General features: G+C 43.7%; 1 protein-coding gene across 2 annotated transcripts in view; it reads left to right on the top strand.

Moving 5' to 3' along the window:
- The first annotated feature begins 93 nt into the window (after window positions 1-93).
- MTRR (5-methyltetrahydrofolate-homocysteine methyltransferase reductase) overlaps window positions 94-16174 on the top strand; it is a 34265-nt gene continuing 18184 nt past the window's right edge. Inside the window, exons 1-6 of one of the 2 annotated variants that reach the window (XM_053593069.1) lie at window positions 94-159; window positions 1977-2127; window positions 3013-3166; window positions 5102-5219; window positions 8491-8869; window positions 14496-14618. In XM_053593069.1, coding sequence (XP_053449044.1) covers window positions 1999-2127; window positions 3013-3166; window positions 5102-5219; window positions 8491-8869; window positions 14496-14618 — 903 coding nt within the window. In that variant the 5' untranslated portion in view covers window positions 94-159; window positions 1977-1998. The remainder of the gene's footprint in view (window positions 160-1976; window positions 2128-3012; window positions 3167-5101; window positions 5220-8490; window positions 8870-14495; window positions 14619-16174) is intronic. The other variant, XM_053593073.1, reaches the window with a different exon arrangement.

Genomic DNA, 16174 nt, shown 5'->3' with positions numbered 1-16174 from the left:
ACAGCCCACATCCGGCGCTCTATAATTGGCCCTACTTTCAACGGGCCGAACTGCCTGATGGTCCTGGGTGCCGAGCATGCGCGCTTCGTCCGTGCACGCTGGCGCTGGGTTAGTGGAGGTCGGGCTGTCCCCGGAGTGTCGCATATAGACGCGACTCAGGTCAGTGCTTTGGGGTCTGCAGTTTCCCGCCCGCGCCGCTTGCTCCACACTAGCCCAACCGGGAAGCGGCCCGTGGTCTGCGAGGGCAGCCAGTTTGCGCGCGTGGTTCTCTCTCCCTTCGACCTTTGTGGGGCAGTTGCGGGCTTGGGTCGCGGGCTGGGCCCCGGTGCTCTGGGAACGGGACCCTGGGCCTCAGCGTCGGCCTCACTGCCCGCGGAGGCTCCGGAGCCTGCGGGGCGGTGTGGGGCCTTCCCCCCTGCTGCGCCTTGGGTTCTGGACGCTTTCAAGATGTGGGTCAATGACTGGCCCGTGGGGACGGGCGTGGGGGGCGTGTCGGGGAGGGCCTCTGGGGTATTCCGAGCGCGGACTCTGGCGGTGAGTTCTGGCACAGCCTCTGCGGGACCCTGGCCCTCCCTGTGCCAGGAACCTCCGCTGAGAAACCCGGCAAGTGGTGCTTGGTTTTTAGGGTGGTCATGGGGATGAGGGGTGATCCTCTACAGCACTCAGAAGAGTGTATGTGACTCCTGGAAAGTGATGCAAATTGTTAGTTGCAGCAGGGTTTTTGTCAGCATATTCTCACAGTTTTGTGTGTGCCTTGAGTGGGTATTGTCTTTATATTATTAAGGTAATTTATTGATCACTTGTATGCCAGCTGCCTTTATGATCCCTAAGGATATTCCATAATTAACATGTTATTTGTTTGTGGCTTAATTTGTTCTTAAATGTAATTGGCCAGAGGAGCATAAAACCATAGGCGGTTCATTTGCGAAAAGCCAAGGTTTTGATTTGAGTTTCAATTTAAATGTATTCCTACAGTTGACAGTCTGCCAGTTTCATCCACTAGTTGAGTATGGAAATCAGCCTGTGAGTGTTCGTAATTTTACTAACACTGTGTTTCCCTGAGGAGATACTCAGTGGTCAGTACATGCATATAAATATATACAATCTCATGTGCATTTGATACTGAATTAAATAACAAAGGAGGGTAAATACTTCAGTTAACTTTAGTATTGTGATTACTTTGTTTTTAGCATTAGGATCAAAGAATACTATCACCTTAATGGAATTTTTACTTGTATGTTTTTTTAAAAGGAAGAAACAAAAAGTTATCTTAGACTCTTTTGAGTGCTACTGCAGCTCAAGCTTTGTTCCAGTGCTTGTGTGTGTCACAGCTTTTTCCAGGTGGATGGCATGATTCCCTTTTTAAGGATACAGGAGCTGAGAAACAGATCGGTTGAACTTGCATACTTGTGGTATGCACTTAGGCAGTACAGATTCAAGTCTACGAAGTTTGACGCTTTAGATGTGATTTTTGGGCCCTGGGATTAGAGTTTCATTCCTGTACCCTTCCGTGGTTTGATGAATTCTCTCTTATTTAGGCTCATTGAGAGTAAGTGCTAAGAAATTTGGAGAAAGCTATTTCATATTATGTGTGGGTATTGCACTCTTTTTTTTTTAAAGACTGGGGGAGGATTAATACCTGTAGGTTGTTACCACTTCATTAAAAAGAAATCTTCTTGGGCGGCGCCTGTGGCTCAGTGAGTAGGGCGCCGGCCCCATATGCTGAGGGTGGCGGGTTCAAACCCGGCCCCAGCCAAACTGCAACAAAAAAATAGCCGGGCGTTGTGGCAGGCGCCTGTAGTCCCAGCTGCTCGGGAGGCTGAGGCAAAAGAATCGCGTAAGCCCAGGAGTTAGAGGTTGCTGTGAGCCGTGTGACGCCACGGCACTCTACCCCAGGGCGGTACAGTGAGACTCTGTCTCTAAAAAAAAAAAAAAAAAAAGAAATCTTCTTTTCTGTTTTTTGTTGTCACATGTAGCATATGCCTTTGCCTTGAGGTGATGAGGAGGTTTTTGTTACTGTACGCTACACAGCGAGGACAAGCAAAGGCCATTGCAGAAGAAATATGTGAACAAGCTGTGGCACGTGGATTTTCTGCAGATCTTCACTGTATTAGTGAGTCAGATAAAGTAAGAGCCTTTACTCTGGATTTTACTGTTTGTGCATTTAAGTCTTTTTGTTGGGATGTGATGTTTGTTAAACAACAAAGTAACATGCTGAATAGCACCATAATCTTTTAACAGTCAGAAATTTACTTTTTCTAAGATTTCAGTGGCTTTTCTCTTTACATAGAATTATGCATTTGAATTAAACTAAATGGTCTCCTCTGCCTTTGTGTCGTGTGCATTACATATGGCTGGGTTTATGTTTATGCTGAAGATTTCAGAGCTGTTGTTCTTATTTGTTGCTTCCTCGTCTTGTTATTTTAATCCTGAGTACTTATGTATCTGTTCTTTTAATTTCTGAGTACCCCATCCTCTTTTTTAATATCTTTGCTTGTTTTGTTTTTTTTTTTAAGTATTTTATGAAAAGGCATTCCCATCCCATTAGGTCTTGTTGTCCTGGCTGTTAGCTGGGCTTATTTGCCTTGCTGATTAGAGTTCCCCTTAACATTGGCCCAAGGCACCGTGACTAAGAGTTGATTATATCTATCCCATTCCTCTGATTTTTCTCGATATGAAGAACTGGACTAGGTGGAAACCTGGGGTGAGTCTTGTTTCTGCCTCTCCAGGAAACCTCATGCAGAGGACGTGTTAGACTCTTCTAACCTTTTGATGAGCATCAGGAAAAAATAAACTTGTGGTTTCATTGAGAAATACCCTGCTTTGGGCAAGTGTTAAACTGGGGGACCCCTAGCCCATGGACTGGGCACTCTGTCATGCGTCTCCAATAACTTGATAAGAAGATGGAGGGCAATACAAGATAGAAGAAACTAAGCTGATTATCTTGCTGCTGAGTTAAAATAAAAAATGCATGTAGGATTAGGGTCCTAACTTGATATCCTTCTTTTATAGTATGATCTAAAAACAGAAACAGCTCCTCTTGTTGTTGTTGTTTCTACTACGGGCACTGGAGACCCACCTGACACAGCCCGCAAGTTTGTTAAGGAAATACAGAACAAAATGCTGCCTGTTGATTCTTTTGCTCACCTGCGGTATGGATTACTGGGTAATGGGCCATGTTTTACTGTACTCTGTTATTAGTGTCTTAATTCCAGTATCTGAATACGTCTTTCAAAACCATGAAGTATTATATAATTGTATGAATTTTGTCTTTATTTTAATATATGTGTATAGCATATATAAAATATAAAAATGTATATACTGTGCTGTCTTATATAAATCTTCTCTGATCTTCACTCACAGCAACATCTCGTAAGAACCTCTTGAGCAGTGTTCTCAAGGGTGCAGTTCAGATTCACCCATAAAGGTTGGCGAGTAATAGTGGCTGATCATCATCCCAAATCTACTACGAAAGAATTCTTGAAGAAGCAACCCCTCATTCCATTTTGTTGTTTAAAAAATAAAACAAGGCTCTGCACCTGTAGCTTAGTAGTTAGGATACTGGCTACATGCACTGGAGCTGGTGGGTTTGAATCCGGCCAGGGCCTGCTAAAACAACAATGATAATAATAATAAAAAAATAGCTGGGCATTGTGGCAGGCACTTTAGTCCCAGCTACTGGGAGGCTGAGGCAAGAGAATCACTTAAGCCCAAGAGTTTGAGGTTGCTGTGAGCTGTGACACCACCGTACTCTACCAAGGGTGATGTAGTAAGACTCTTAACTCAAAAATAAACAAATAGAATAAACTCCCAGGTGGTTTTGGTATCTTTTGAGTCTTAAGAACCAGTGCCCTGGATGGTGGTTATTACATTACACTGCTTAGGCCACTTCGAGTGCTTCTGATGTGTTGTTCTGAGCTAGGGCTCTGGCTCAGAAGCTCCTGGGTGATTCTCGTATGCATCCAGATTTCAAAAAACCGACCTATGGCTTTGTGAAGCATAGTTTAAAAATAGTAAAGTAGGGTGGCGGCCTGTGGCTCAAAGGAGTGGGGTGCTGATCCCATATACCTGAGGTGGCAGGTTCAAACCCAGCCCCAGCCAAAAAAAAAAAAAAAAACCAAAAAAAAAACTAAAGTAACGAATCAGAAGGACTAGCTAGCAACATGTGATACCAGAAAGGGAATTAAGGGTCCATGTTTCTGGCTTGTGATCTATATTGTTTATCTTTGAAGATTATTTTTTGAAGAGGGTATCTAATAAGGATAGAGTGCGCTATAATGAATCAATTTACCCTGGCAATGATCTGTTTGTACATACTAAGTTCAAGAGAGTGTTTGACAGTTTTTTTTTTATACTCAGGTTTTTCCAGATTCTGCATTTTCAGGAGTGAACACACATCGCTTTGAAAATCCTTCCAAAAATCATTATAAAAAACAAAAAACTGAAGCCTGTCTAACTGTTCTATCTTTGTATTAGGCAGTAAGTGGGATTTGGCTGAGAGGCTGTGGTTGACAGACCCCTGCTCAAGATCAGAAAGTACACAGATACAGATACTGTGGATTTTCAACCTAATCATTGTTTTAAGAGTTCTGTATTTTTACACACATTTTTCTTTCTTTTTTTTTGAGACAGAGTCTCAAGCTAGAGTGCTATGGCATCATAGCTCACAGCAACCTCCAACTCAGGCTCAGGCGATCCTCTTGCCTCAGTTTTTCTATTTTTAGTAGAGACAGGGTCTCGCTTTATTTTGCTCAGGCTGGTCTCGAACCTGTGAGCTCAAGCTATCCACCTGCCTCCGCCTCCCGGAGTGCTAGGATTTCAGGCATGAGCCACCCACTGCGCCTGGCTGAAATATATTTTTTTAAATGGTGGTCGAATAAGTGTTTATTTTAGTATGTCTGGCACTTTTATGTGGTAAAATAGGAGAAAGCTGTCTGCATTTGTAGTATCATACAGGGGAAGAAAGAAAATAGAAAGCTGTATGTTATTTGTTGCTCCATCATAAGATCGTGGAATAGCGTTGGTTTAGATTTTTTGTTTGTCTGTTCTTTGTTTAAATTTAAATCTTACTGTGCACTAATTATTTATTTGGGTTCTTTAGGTCTTGGTGATTCAGAATATACTTACTTTTGCAATGGGGGGAAGATAATTGATAAACGACTTCAGGAGCTTGGAGCCCGACATTTCTATGACACGGGACATGCAGATGACTGTGTAGGGTAAGAGCAAGTTGCACCTCTCTGTTTTTTCTAATAAGGTGTATTTATATATGATGAAAGTTAGTTTATAAAACTCAACTGACATGTTGGCTTTTGTTTTAGTGCTGAAACTTTCATTGTATTTTATTTGTTATGTTTTAGTTTTAGGACCTACCAGGGCCAGCCAGAGCTTGATTTTCCTGTTGTGTTGATTTTGTGTGTGTTTCATCCTCACCAGCATCTGCTAATGGAAGAATTTAGGCAAGGGGCCCAGTGTAGTAGTCTTTATTTGTAGGAGTGTAGGTGTTTGTAAAAGTCAGCATTTTCTTGAGGAACTTTGGTAGCTGGCCTGTGCATTTCTTCTCTGCCTTGCACTCAGGGAACATTCTGGATTCAGCTCCTCACGTGGAGAGAGCCCAGTGGCCCAGGCATCCCTGGGAGGGGACAGGCGTGAGGGGCCTTCACTGCAGGTTGTGTGTCTGGTGTGCTCTTGCCATGCTAGTGGCCTCAAACCACCGGGCCCCTCAGAGGTATACCTTCTTTTCTCCTTGCTTTTATTTATTCTTGGTTTTACAACTCAGCATTTCACCTTGTGTACCATCTTTTAAATCATCTTGATAAATTTATTCAATGGTCTTAAAGATAACTTTTTCTGCCATTTAGTTTTTAACTACTATTTTGGCCAGATAACAGTACACACATTTTTTTACAAGGTCTGTGTATTGTCATTCACTGTGTTAATGAACAATCCAGTCGATGAAAAATGACAGATTTAGCCACCGTCTTGCTCTGCTGCATGTTAACTCACCCATGTCTACTTCTTCCCTCATTTTCTGCAGCTGCGGGTCTCTCCCATGTCCCTAGTGCACAGAGTCTTCCCCATTGGGACAGAGTCTAGGACATTTTCTTGCATGTTTACTTTTAGTTTTGTTCCCTTATATTGAGCGTCCCCCCTCCACTCCTGTCCCCAGAACATCATTGACATGAAATGCTTAGTCTTATACGACCTGTGTTTTATTGTTGATAATGCTTATATAATCTTTTAGGCACTCATCCGAGTTTTACTGCTCTTCAAAGGCTTTTGTTGTCTCGGTTTATTTTTTGGATCAAGTATTGAAAAAACAAATTTTTTTTTTTTTTTTTTGGGGAGGCAGATACCCTTGGTAGAGTGCCGTGGTGTCACAGCTCACAGCAACCTCCAACTTTTGGGCTTAAGCGATTCACTTGCCTCAGCCTTCCAAGTAGCTGGGACTACAGGTGCCTACCACAGTGCCCGGCTATTTTTTGTTGCAGTGGTTGTTGTTTGGCTGGCCTGGGCTGGGTTTGAAACCGCCAACCTCGGTGCATGTGGCTGGCGCCGTAATCACTGCTGCGGGCGGCGCCGATCCAAGTATTGAAATTCTTGAATATATATTTCAGCGGCTTGGACTTCTTAGATTTTCAGCCTAACTACCTTACTTGAATATTTCCTTTTTCTAAAATTAAGTTATTTTTAAGAAGACATCCTTGCTTAATATACCACCACACTGAAGGGGTTAAGAATGCAGCCACAAGACCAATACCTTGACAAATCCTTGCTCCCCTCTTACTGACTGAAACCTGGGTCAAAACATTTAGGCTTTTGTGCTTTGGTTTTTGCTTCTATTGAATAAATAATAGTAGTATACATACTGTGTAAACTTCTTAGGAGGATCAAAGTAATTAATTTGTGTAATCCTTTTAGAACAATTCCTATCATATGTTAAACACTCAGTGAACATTAGCTCTCTTTATGATTGTGGATATCACCCCCTTAATATTTCCGAATTATAAGAATGGTACTTTAAATGTAGCTGTTAGTGTTGGACCCTTAATTTATAAACTTGCTTTCATGCAGGTTCCTACGTTTGTAGGTATACTACCACATTTGTGCTGTGTGAGCACTTAAACTGAGCACAGTGAAATTACAGCCTGAGTCCTATTGAGGCAAGGTCTGCAATGGCCTGGAGAAAGGCCTATCAGTAGTCATTTAGCTTTATGAATTAGAACTTCATTGATATCTCCTTTGAGTTATAATTGAAAATGTTGTTTCCAACATCCTGACAGAGTCTTTTTTTTTTTTTGGAGACAGAGTCTCACTATGTCATCCTTGGTAGAGTGCTTGTGGCAACCTCAAACTCTTGGGCTTATGTAATTCTCTTGCCTCAGCCTCCTAAGTAGCTGGAACTACAGGCGCCCGCCACAACGCCCAGCTATTTTTTGTTATAGTTATCATTGTTGTTTCGCAGGCCCAGGGCAGTTTCAAGCCTGCCCTGGGCCTGCGGCATATGGGGCTGGCATATGGGGCACCAGCCTCGGCATATGGGGCTGGCACCCTGCTCACTGAGCTATGGGCACCGAGCCAGACACAGTCTTTCTTATCTATTAACTGTATTTAAACTTTTCTGTTCAGGGAATGTGGGCAGTGTTACGGTTGAATAAGTGGACTACTACATTTAAAAAATGTATTTATGATTAATTCAACTTTCCTAAAGGATGATTGGTTTTTTTCCCCCCATATAGTTGGTCTTCCCTCGAAATTTAGCAAAAAAAAAATCTGTTCAGGACTGATAGGAAGGTTTGAAATATTTATTTAGTTAAAAAATCTTGGCATTAATCTAGAGTGACTTCTTTTCTTTTTTTCTTTTTCTTTTTCATTCTGTTGCCCCAGCTAGAGTGCAGTGGTGTCATCACAGTTTACTGCAACCTCAAACTCCTAGACTCAAGTGATTCTTCTGACTCAACCTGAGTAGCTGTAGGAATGTGCCACTACACCCAACTAATTCTTTCTATATTTTTGAGAGATGGGGTCTCTGTTCTTGCTCGGGCTGATCTGGAGCTCCTGGTCTCAAGTGATCTTCTCACCTTGGCCTCCCAGAGTGTTAGGATTACAGGTGTGAGCCACCTTGCCCAGCTTGAGTGATGTTTTTGTTTATATTTTAATCTGCAGCAAAAGGATCAGTAATTGGCTAGGCAAAAAAAGATGGTACATTTGGTTGATGTAATTATTATTTACAACTTTAGGGTAGCCTTGGTTAAATTCTCTTAGCCTCGTCAGAATTGAGCATGCAGTAAAGATTACCCATTCTAGTTTAGGAAACTGAGAAGATCCTTCTTCATTTCTTTGACCTCTTTATGTGCTTATGTCTTTACAGCCACAGTGCTAATGAGCTACATTTACATACAGTGCTCTGCCCAATGGAGAGCATCTTTCCATTATTCGATGTTCAAATGGAGAACTTAGGCAGTCATTTCCTCTTTTTTTTATAACCAGTTTAGAACTCGTGGTTGAGCCGTGGATTTCTGGACTCTGGGCTGCCCTCACAGAGCATTTTCAGTCAAACAGAGAACAAGAGAAGATAAGTGGAGCTCTCTCGATGGCATCCCCTGCTCCTCCGAGGACAGACCTTGGGAAACCAGAGTTACTGCACCTTCAATCACAGATCGAGCTTCTGAGAGTAGATGATTCAGGAAGAAAGGATTCTGAGGTTTTGCAACAAAATGCAGTGAACGGTGGTCAGTCAAGTGCTTTAATTGAAGATTTTGAACCCTCACTTACCCACTCAGTACCCCCACTCTCACAAGCCTCCCTAAATATTCCTGCTGTGCCCCCAGATTACTTACAGGTGCATCTCCAGGAGTCTCCTGGCCAGGTGAGCATTTTACTTCATGCTTTATGTTATGAATGTTATGTAACCAGGGATGCTTGCTTTGGTTTATATTATTGTTATTTTTTTATTTATTTATATTTTTTTACAGTTTTTGGCCAGGACTGGGTTTGAACCCACCACCTCTGGTATATGGGGCTGGCGCCCTACTCCTTTGAGCCACAGGTGCCACCCTATATTATTATTGTTATTAATTGTATTATATTAGAACAGAGTTTAAACAAACTATGGCTTACTGGCTAAATGTGGCCCATCAGTTTAAATAGATTTTATGAGAAACCCAGCCTGTTCCGGTAGTGTCTGTGACCACCACTAAGCTATAGTGCCAGAGTTAGTGGGTAGCACAGAGAGTGCGAAGTCTGGCTTTGGGCCCCTTCCAGAAAAATTTTGCCCACCCATGTATTGTAGAAGTACTTATATTGTTACAGGGCTGCTGTCTTTGAAGAAGTAAATGGTTAAGAGCTCAGTGTCTCCATTATTTTGGAGAACTAACTTCTTGGTTTGTTGTTTTAGATGTGAGTTGTGTGCACAATGAAGAACCTGTTCACTTATTAACAATAAAATGCTTTTTTCAATGTGTATTTTTGTTATCTTAGATTGCTCCAATTGGGACTACTCTTACAGTCTAAGTCGAATATAGACCAGTTTTTGTCATTTTTTTCCCTCAAGAGTATTTTTTTCCATCAGTAAACAAATGACTTTAAAGGGGTCTATAAATTTTTGAGTACCAAGTTGAATAATGGATACTTTCTCCCCACTTCTGCCAGTATATGGTACCCTGAAAATTTTTCCAATATGCTTTAGATAATTTGAGGACAGCTAGTCTTTTTTTTTTTTTTTTTTTTTTGAGACAGAGTTCCATTATGCCACCCTTGGTAGAGTGCTCTGGCATCACAGCTCACAGCACATCAACCTGAAACTCTTGGGCTTATGTGATTCTTTTGCCTCAGCCTCCCAAGTAGCTGAAACCACAGGCGCCCGCCACAATGCCCGGCTATTTTTTTGGTTGTAGTTGTCATTGTTGCTTAGCTGGCCTGGGCCAGGTTCAAACCCGCCAGCCCCAGTATATGTGGCTGGCACCCTAATCACTAAGCTACAGGCGCTGAGCTGGACAGCCAGTCTTTTAATGGAGGACCAAGCTCTCTTTTTTTGAGAGTTCCACATGGACATTCTTACATAAACCATATCCTAATGCAGCTATCACCATTTCCAGTTTCTTGTTTTCTTTTTTTAGTAAAGTCAGACTTCATCATTTAAGAAATAATTTGAGTACGACATCTTTCTAGTATATTGGCTTCTGTTTGAAAACACTAAATAGGATGGGAGGTTTTTTTTGTTTCTTGTTTGTAAAGCATTCTGATATGTATGTTTTCATGTATAAAAACCTATGGATTATTGGTTTTGCACTTCTGCATTATTTTGTGAATTGTTTAATTGAGCTAATTACAGTAAGTACATTTTTGTCAGAGGTTGGGAGCAGACACACATATGCACAAATGTGTTAGAGAGTAGCCCCCGTCTGTGAGACGCAGGATCAGCGCCTGGCAGACAGGATGGAGAGTCCCCATGATGTGACAAGTTGCTTATCCCGTTTATGCTTCACCTTCGTTATTGGAATGGTAGTGGCATGGGAGTTACTTCTATCCCACCACTCAAAGTCATTGCTGAGGTCTGATACTTCACACATATCTGCCTCCTGAGGGTGCACCTCATCATGTGGTGCGCAGAGTCAGTCACTACTGCTGTTTGTCAAAAAGTTGTGCACAAAATTCAAAAATTTCAACCCCTGGCATAAATGGTTCAGTTAGGAGGATCTGTTAAGAGTATTTTGTTGTAGGAAGTATCATTACTAGGCTTTTGTGTTACTGGTAATATAGATAAGAGATCTGAGTTATTTAAGGGTGACAATATAAATCTGAAAGGATCTACTGAGAGTAAAAGATTGGAAAAGGATTATTTTGTGGGGTATCCCCTTGGGACTGTTGCTTGGGGCACAGAGGGGATGGAAGCAGGATTTGGTGCAGTGAGAAGCTGAGTTGCTGCTGTGATATAACCTCAACAGAGGCCTCAGTCTCACTCAGGTGGCATCTGGAGTCAGATATCTTCCTCCTCCAGAAGTCTTCCCCTCTGGCACCAGCGGGTCTCCTGGAGTGTGGTGCAGCTGCAGGCCCTCTTAGGAGCACCATCACTTGGACCTGCTCTGGGCCCCACACAAACCTGGCAGCCTTTTGTGTCCCTGGTGTTTGGGTCAGAGCAGTTCTGTTGAGTGTGGAGTGTGCTGCTCCTGACCCTGTGGGGGCTGGCAAGTGCTCCACTGCCTTCTAAAGGAAGCAAGGCACTGGGTGTACTAGTGTGGCCTCCACTCGGGAGAAGATGTACTGACATGTTCCAGACTGCTGCACCCTAAAAATTGTGCTGACCCTGCAGGCTCTTCAGTCTAGGTAGAGCATGGGTTTTACCAAAGACTTCCCATTCTGGCCACTCATTGGCTCATTCAGTGGGTACCACACATTCATTTAGACTGTCTCATAGCAGCAGGCAGGACCATTATCGTTGCGCTGGGGAAAAGTTGTAAATGTGTACGTTTCCAGTGAACATGAACTATACCTGGTCCTCTCAGTGATGGAGATGGGACACAACATGTTAGCTACATCGTTGTCCACATACCAGGTACTTGAGGTCGTGTTAGTCTTCTCTGTCAAAGAAAACCGTCTCGTGTGGAGATAGAGACCATCTCTTTTGTCCCATGGCTTTTTAAGAATGTTTTGACTTTGGCCATTTGTGTTTCTCATTTTCTACCTTGGTGCTCAGGGAGAAGAGGCTTTCTCTTGGTCTTTCCCGCTGTAGGTCTTACCCCACAGGCCAGTAATCCAGTGTCGGGTTGTGCTGGGTACTGAGTGACCAGTGAAAGACCTGGGAGTCACCGGACCCACTAAATAGAGCTGGCTCTGGGCCAATAATCTGTTTGTGTCTGGTCCCATATGCCTCCCACAAGGAGATGGGCCATGCTGACACTTGCGGTCCCTGGGTAACAGCATCAGTGGGGACCCTCTTACAATACCCTGAAATGTCTGGCAGTTTCCCTTAGCCCAGTGTACATTTCCCTTGGGGAGAACAGCAGTGGGACCTGTTAACAAGTGCGTTAATGTGGTGGACAGGTCCCTCCTCCAGGGCACTGCTCTGTGGGTCCAGGGCCGGCAACTGGCAAAGGGATCTAGAGTTTTTATTGGAACAGCTGCTTGCGGCTTGTCATGGCTACTTGAATTCTCTTCATTGCAAGGATTGACCCGGTGTCTCTGTCAGCGGCTGGCCATCCATCCACGTTTGTTTGTCGCCTTCCTCACTCCAGGCCCTTCCTGTGGTGTCTTGTGCATATTTTCCTGGCGCCAGCTGGTCTGTCTTGTACTTTGCATCCGCCTCTTGCCTGTGTTAGGTGGCCCAGTGCCTGTGGCCACATATGTTGCACGTTTGTTCTATTCATTGGCCCAACAGCCCAGAGAGGGATCTGGTGCAGGAGAGGAAGTGTGGGCAGGTTTTGTGGGCAAAGGGCCCTGCATCATCCTGATCAGGAGGGAAATTCTCCTGTCATTGGGAAGGACTGGCCACACGTGTGGGCTCAGGAGGTCCGTGGGAACTGGAGTCGGGATGTAGGTCTTCTCCAGCTGTCCAGTTCCTTCTTTCCCCGGTCATGGTCAGTCTTTGGCTTCGTCTGCCTTCAAGGTTGTCAGCTACAGGAGAGGGTGGCCTCTGGCTTTTATACTTAGTTTTTAATTGTTGACTAATCATTTCAGCTTTTTTCTGTTTAAGAGTGAGTGATGCTTAGTAGTTCACTCTGTCCCACTGGACTTTCAGAAACACAGTTGTGAGCAGCCAGGGTTTCTCATAGGCTAACGCGTTCCCTCCCACTGGCACCCGATCCCACTCAGCGTGTTGCTGCCGTGTGCCCATTCTCTGTCCTCTGTCTCACCATCTTGGGGTTATTGTCAACCAGGCAGCTATCCCAGCTCCAAACTCCCAGTTTTGCATATTTCCTGTACTACTCTGGCACTGATTCTCACCGGCTGGGATACCAGCCATCAAATTGTGAGATGTTTTTTAGGGCAGCCTTTTGGTGGTTCTGTTAGATTTTTTTTTCAGACAGAATCTCACTCTGTTGCCCTGGGTAGAGTGCTGTGGGGTCAGCCTAAGTCACAGCAACCTGAAACTCCTGGGCTCAAGCGACTCCTGCCTTAGCCTCTGTAGTATCTGGGACAACAGGTGACCGCCACAACACCCGGCTGTTTTCCTGTTTTTGGTAGAGATGGCTGGTCTCGAGCTCCTGAGCTCAGGGATCCACTGGCTTCAGAGTGCTAGGATTATAGGCCTGAGCCACTGTGCCAGGCCTGGGGCCTCCTTTTGGGATCATCACCTTGAGGAAAGGGGTAATGGAGGCAGAATTAGGTGCAGCGAGAAGCTGAGAGGCAGCACAGTCTCAGCAAAGGCCTCAGCCAGGCCCACAGGGTTCTCCAGAGTTGGAGGCTCTGTAAGCATTGTCCTGAGTTAGGAGAAGGGCCCGGATCTTTGTGGTCACCTGTTAGTCATTGGGTGAGGGCAGCTTCGAAAGGAGGCATGGCCAGGGGCAAGGTGCAGCCTGAGGATGCTGAGGTGATTCTCACAGGTCACAGAGCCAGCCCTGGGCTGGCGTGGGCAGTGCTGCGCAGCCTTAGCTGAAGCAGTCCTGGGAGTGTGTCCCAGTGTGCTGCATTATGAGACACCCAGTCCAAATCCCTTGCCCCAGCTTTCCTGTAGAGGTGTCCAACCTGCTGCCTCTGGACCCATGCAGGTTATATGAGGGCTGTGCTGCTGATCATGGTGTCACATACTGTGGAAGTGGCACGGGCCTTTTTGTTTTGCTCATCAGCTCTTATTAGTGTTTGTGTAGTTAATGAGTAGGCCAAGACAGCTCTTATTCTTTCACTGTGTAGCAGAAGGGAAAAAAGATAGATGCCCCTGCCACTTAATCCAAAATTAATTTCCTAGAAAACATTCTTTTCTATTTTTAAACTTAGGAATATCAAGGGAGAAAAGGAGTATAGGGTGGTACAAAAAATTGAGTTTCTTTCGCAGTTTCCAAGACCTGAACTGTGTAGTACTGATCTGCTAGCCATTTGTAGCTACTTATATTAAATTGATGAGCCTTGGTCGAGATTAAGAATTCAGCTCCTCAGTCACCCTGGCCATGTCCTAGTGCTCAGTGGTCATGTAAACAGCCTGGCCCAGCACCACACGTCCCAAGCTCAGACTTGTGTCACTTCCTTTAGGATCTCCTGCCTGAAGTATTTGCAGGCACACTGTGTGCCTTTACGTAGTTTATGAGGAAGAGGCTAGACTTTCCTAGGAAAATGCTCGTATTTGCTATTTTCTATGTGTATTTCAGGAATTCTAGTGTCTAGCAGACAAGGAGTTTGAAACAGAGATGAGTGTCTCCCTGAAAAGTGAGCGGCATGTGTCTGTACCTGTTTACCTTAGAAGTGAACGCTGAGTAGACCCTGCACATCTGCAGTCACGAGGTGAAGAAATGGAGTGACTGAAACTCACACTTGGTTATATTTTGTCCCATTTGTTTCTTAAGGAGGAAAGCCTAGCTCCTGTGACATCAGGGGATCCAGTTTTTCAAGTTCCAATTTCAAAGGCCATTCAACTTACTACAAATGATGCCATAAAAACTACTCTGCTGGTAGAATTGGACATTTCAGTAAGTTGCAAGATTTATTTCGTAGCACGGTTATATTGTCAAGACATGCCGAGACTCACGTGGGGTTTGGTTGTATGTGCTCATGAAGAATGAGGGGTCTCTGACAAGACCCCTGGTCATTTTGTTCCTGACCCATCATTTCTTCTTTCCACTTCAGGGAAGGGCTAAGATGACTGGAGATGTTTGAGCCTGAAAGGATAGAGTTGCTGCCTTACTCATTAAGCCAGGAAAGAATAATGGAATCAGAGCAGCATTTTACATAAAAGAAGAGGTCCAGGAAAGGAAGCTTCACCAAGGTCAGCCAGCTAGATAGAAATTGAGCTAGTCTGGACTGGCATGTAAGGGTGAATTTCTCAACATGATGGTTTTGATTTTCTCGAGAATCAGTATCTGGAAAAGCTATAGATGTTCCAGAAAAAATGATTATAGTTGTCCCTCAGTATCCCCAGGAGATTGGTTCCATAACCCCCTTCAGGTACCAGAGTCCTTGGAGGCTCGAGTCTCTTATATAAAATGACGTCGTATTTGCACACAACCCGTACATACCTCCTGTCTACTCTAGATTACTGCAGGCTCATACTGCTTACTGCCACGTGAATGCTGTGTACACAGTTACTTACTGTATTTTAAAATTTGCATTTTTATTCTGGCATTGCTATTTATTTATTTATTTGGAATATTTTCGATCCAGGGTTGGTTGGATCTGAGATGTGGAGCCTGTGGATGCGGAGGGCCAACTGTATAATGAAATATTTGCACGCAGTCTCAGGGTGGTTTCACTGTCTCTGAGATGTACCTCCATGAGCCCTTCCTTAACCTCTGGCCCTTGCCAGAATCAGTTGACCTCAGGTTAAGAAACTGATTGATATATGATTTAATAGAAAATACTTTTAAAAAACAACAAAAAACTGATTGATAATCCTAAGACAAGGACTTCAAGGGCAATTACCTTAACCCTTTATTTTCATGAAGGTTCTAAGAAGTAAAGTGGGGTGTGTTTTCAGAAAAGTAAGGCTGCATCAAGGCTGTCTATAGATTTAATTGAATTTCTAAATAGAAAAAGGAAATGTGACAAGTATTAGCACTAGATGTTTTTGCTTTTGTAAGTTTTAACACTATGCATGCCTAAATATTTTTTATTCTGATAGTCTGTGTTTTTGTCCTGGGTAGACAAGGGTTGGCCATTGCTGAATCAGGTCTGCCTCCCTTGCCAGTGAGAAATGTGAGCTTGTGTCACGGTGAGAGACCCTTTCTGGAACCCTAGTCTGTATTCTCTGTTGCTCTGCGGTGATGGAGGCAGTGGGCCTCGTATGCAGAAAATAGACTTGATTTGAGGAGTAACTTCTTTTACAGGCCGTGTTTGCTCATAGCCACCAGTAATAATCTAGAAAGTGTAATTTTTTATGCTGATTAAGGAAATAGTAAGGTATCTTTTCCTATCTCTATGTCTCCCTAGAGGAAAAGAGTAAAGTAAGGAAAGTGAAATTTAAAACCAACGTAGAGGCCCTTACTTCATTTCTTTTGGTTGTATTGTGTATTTTCATGTGTGGATGTGT

This window comes from Nycticebus coucang, chromosome 1 (genome assembly GCF_027406575.1).
Source record: "Nycticebus coucang isolate mNycCou1 chromosome 1, mNycCou1.pri, whole genome shotgun sequence".
NCBI classification, from domain to species: Eukaryota; Metazoa; Chordata; class Mammalia; order Primates; family Lorisidae; genus Nycticebus; species Nycticebus coucang.
Note: the sequence above shows the minus strand (reverse complement) of the source record. Positions and strands in the feature narration are given on the sequence as shown.